Source organism: Plasmodium cynomolgi, chromosome 9 (assembly GCF_000321355.1).
Source record: "Plasmodium cynomolgi strain B DNA, chromosome 9, whole genome shotgun sequence".
NCBI classification, from domain to species: Eukaryota; Apicomplexa; class Aconoidasida; order Haemosporida; family Plasmodiidae; genus Plasmodium; species Plasmodium cynomolgi.
The window spans coordinates 262,474-266,349 of record NC_020402.1 but is presented as its reverse complement, the minus strand read 5'-3'; the positions used below and the strand labels follow the sequence as shown (position 1 = coordinate 266,349).

Below are 3,876 nucleotides of genomic sequence, written 5' to 3'. Positions count from 1 at the left end.
ATATAAAAGCAAAAAGGTTTACTCCTATATAGAAGGACTACACACGTTGTGCAGGCCGAAGCGACGCGGAGTCAAAGGGGACGGGACAAAGGAGGGAAAGCATTTTATGGGCGCCCTCACAGGAGGAACAAATCGAACGGAGGAATTCGCCCAATGAGGAAAAAAATCAAGGCAGTGCTACAAAAAAAAAAAAAAACATACACAGGCAAAGCGCATATGAGTAACATTCCCCTGTCCTGCTGTCACCATCACAACAGCCATAATTGTAACGATCATTTTGTCCTTTTTCTGGTCTGCCTTTTTTTCTTGTTTGTCGTCTTTTCTGGGATCCCCACGTCGGCCTGTGAAAATGGGGGACAGGAGAAACATATGTCATGGGAGACAACTCCATTTTTGCGCGCGGATCAAGCGGATCACGAGGATCACTCGGCAGGAGCCCGATTAATCGATCAAAATGGTGAGCATGTATGCGATGGGAATATTTCCCATGGGTCGTCATTCTGTGCAGGCCTACGTCGTCCCTCCTCAGCGCTATGTTCGTTCTACGCAGAAAAAAAATAAAAAAAAAGTATATATATTTGTGTATGTATATGTTTATGTATATACATTTACGTATATACGCACATGTGTGCACAATTTTTCGGACGGCGAGCACACACATAGGGTGCCACCGCCCGCCTGGGGGGCGCTAAGGGGGCCGGGCGTACTTCTTCAGGCGGATTTTCTTCTGACTGATATTGTAAATCTGAATGTCCCTCAAAAACTGCGGGAAGGGAGATGGCGTCACCTGGATGTTGGCCTTCTTCTCCACTTTTGTGTACTGGTACGGATTCGAAATATTTTCACATTTATTTAGGTACTTAAAGTGGTAGTAGTCATCGTGGGGATTCTCATTTTTTGTAAATTCTCTCCTACTCTCAGGGTTTGCGTCTAAGTCTGCATACGTTTTATTTTTCACCATCTTTTTCTGTTTTTCAAGGTATTCTTTTGGGTCCAGCTCAATTATCCTTTGGGGGGGTTCATTCTGTTGTTCCATCTTAGAGGGGTAGTACCCTTTTAGGGGCTGCTCTTTTGGCGAGTCTTTCCCTTCTGTTGTGATGCCCTCTTTATCATCCTCCAATTGGTCACTATTTTGTCCTCCGCACAGATGCACGTCCTCTGCTCGTCTGATATTGTTGCTTGTTTGATTATCGGGGGGGTTGTCCTCGCTGGGCGTATTTGCCCCATTCGCGTCCCCCATTTCACTTGCGACGTCGTCCACATCGTCTGCCGTGTCGTGTCCTTCTCCATCTGAGTCCACCTCCGAGTCATCATCGTTTGTGTCCGTGTCCTGGTTGTCCTTAGGGGCGCGCGCTGGCTTAACATAATCATCTAGGCAGTCCTCGAATACTTCATCCTCAGGGTTGGAGCGGCTCACCTGCTTGGAACAGTTGGACTGGCTGTAATGATGTATGTCCCTGTGGGCCTCCTCTCCCCCCTGCGAGCTACCATTCAGGAATTTTTCCCCCCGCAAAAACGGATCGCCTGTGGTTTCCCCCTCCACCGAATCGACACCATCATCTTTACAGTCACCATCTTTGCAGTCACCATCTTTGCAGTCACCATCTTTACAGTCATCATCTTCAGAACCCTCGTGGGGGACATTCCCCTGCGTGGCTCCATTCGGTCGCCCATCATTCGAGTCGGAATCGTTAGCATAGTTGGGCCCTGATAAAGGGGAGTAAATCGCACCGCCCCAGTCCGAACGAGTCGTACCGTTCATGAGGGAGCAAGTTAATTCATCAGGACTCTTCCGGTGAGCCCAAATGGCTTCATTTTCGTTGAAGTTGTGGACGTCCGCAAAGATGGTAGCTCCGCCATTGTTCGAGCTGACCTCAAAATTGGTGCCCACCTGTGTATGCTCTACTGGTGGGGAATGGGTATGAACATGTGCATAAGCATGATCATGTTGGACCCCCTCTTCGTCATGTTTCTTCTCATTGGGGGTGAGCTCCTCCGCTGCATCTTCCAAAAGGAGTCGCTCCTCCTGACTGTGCGTTGGGGGGACGTCTGGGAGGGATGTGTCACCTTCGCTGCGCAGATTATTACGACCGGTGTTGTCTCCACTACTGCAGCTGTTACTACCGCTGCAACTGCAAGGGGGGTGCTTTTCCCCCCACGTGTGTGCGTGTGACAGTTCCGTTTCTAACGCGATATAACCACTTGGGTGGCTATCCAAAAGACTGTGACTGTTCTCGCGGACTGTCTTATGAGTAGCAGCTGAGCTCTCCCCTACGGAGGGGAGAGTCTCCCCTCGTTGCTCAGAAATATCACACTGGAAAAAAGGGTCTGCCTCCTCTCCCTGGCCAGTAGCCTTCCCATCCTCTCTCGGGTTATCCCCCCTTGGGAGTGAACCATAAATGGGGTGTTTATCGAAGTTGTTATTTTTTAAAAATTCATTAATGTCAGATGAGAAATGGCAGACGTTTTTGGCATCATCTTTTTTTGAGGTCAGCTTGTGTATATGTGTAACTAGGTATTCCATGGGGGGTATGAAGAAGAAGGAGGAATCGTTTGTGCTGGGGGAGTAACCTTGAAGGGGTTCACTCTTTCCCTTGTCACCATGTGAATCGTGATTGTATCGATCGGCACGATAGTCATTTACGTCTCCGACATGGTCATTTACGTCTCCTGCATGCTTGCATACACTCCCCTGCCTTGTTGCGCCCCCCTCGGGCGACTTAAAAATCGACTTTATATTGCGAAAGGCATCACGGCAGACGGTCCCGCAGATTTCCAAAATGAGGTCTTCAAGATCGGCGTAGTTGGAATTTTTTAAGTGGTAATTTTTATTAATCTCAATAAATGACGTTATGTCGTTGTATATGTAACTTAAAAACAGCATGTATTCTTCATCTTCATTTGTGAGTTGGTCATCCACAGACACGTTTTGTTGATTTCTTCCAGTGCTACCATCCTCGTCGTTACGTTTCCCTCCTGTACTATGGCCAATTTTTTTTTTAAATATATTCGTAAAACGATCCTTGTTGAAAATATTTTGGTAGATAAAATTTTTGAATACTTGATCTCTTCTTTTTTTGTGTGTACCTTTTTTGTCCTCCTTTTGGTTGAGTTGTCCGCTTGGGCATATGACTGCGTCTTCCGGCGAGGTGGCTGTTGACTGTTCGTTTGGGTGCTCTGGCGCTCCTTCGCGCAGGCTCTGCGCCATCTTTCATCGTTCCCTCGGCGTTCCCCCTCTTTCTTTTCTTCGTGTAGCGCATGTGCCTTTTTTTCCAAGCGGAAAAGCCGCTGTTGCCGCTGTTGCCGCTATTGCCACTATTGCCGCTATTACTGCTATTGCCGCTATTACCCCTATTGCCACTATTGCCGCTATTACCGCGATGGTGGCGATGCGGGGAAAAGGGCTGCGCGGTGGGCACTCCTCAGACCATGCGCTGGGACAGCATGCGCATTTTCATTAAATCGTGATGTGCGATGGTTTGGTGAAGTTATTTTGGCGCGGGAAAATTTGCTCAGCTATTTTGGTGCGGGAAATTTTGCACAGCTATTTTGGTGCGGGCATTTTTGCACAGCTATTTTGGTGCACACTTTTACGCAGCTATTTTTTGAAGTCATTTTTGGCGGCCATTTTTGTCGCCCATTTTTGGCGGCCATTTTTGTGCACCCTGTGCTGCAGCCCCAGCCCTTTTGGAGAATTGCGGTTGGTCTGGGCCGACTGGCAAAAATATCCCCCCTGCCGCACCGCAAAAATATCCCCTCTGCCGCACCGAACATATCTCCCCCCTGCCACATCACTCATGCAGACTTATGTGTATGTAGAAGTACTGATCACCGGTGGTGCCCCTTCTGCTTTTATACTCCTTGAGTGTTTCACCT

At 48.2% G+C, this 3,876-nt stretch overlaps 1 protein-coding gene across 1 annotated transcript; it reads right to left on the bottom strand.

The window, feature by feature from the left end:
* Window positions 1–272: 272 nt before the first annotated feature.
* On the bottom strand, window positions 273–3,208 carry PCYB_091510 (hypothetical protein; the record flags this gene model as incomplete). The annotated part of the gene is made up of 5 exons (XM_004222264.1): window positions 273–341; window positions 515–542; window positions 708–1,470; window positions 1,756–2,030; window positions 2,316–3,208. 5 exons carry the CDS (start codon window positions 3,206–3,208, stop codon window positions 273–275), a joined length of 2,028 nt encoding a protein of 675 aa, XP_004222312.1.
* Window positions 3,209–3,876: the final 668 nt, after the last annotated feature.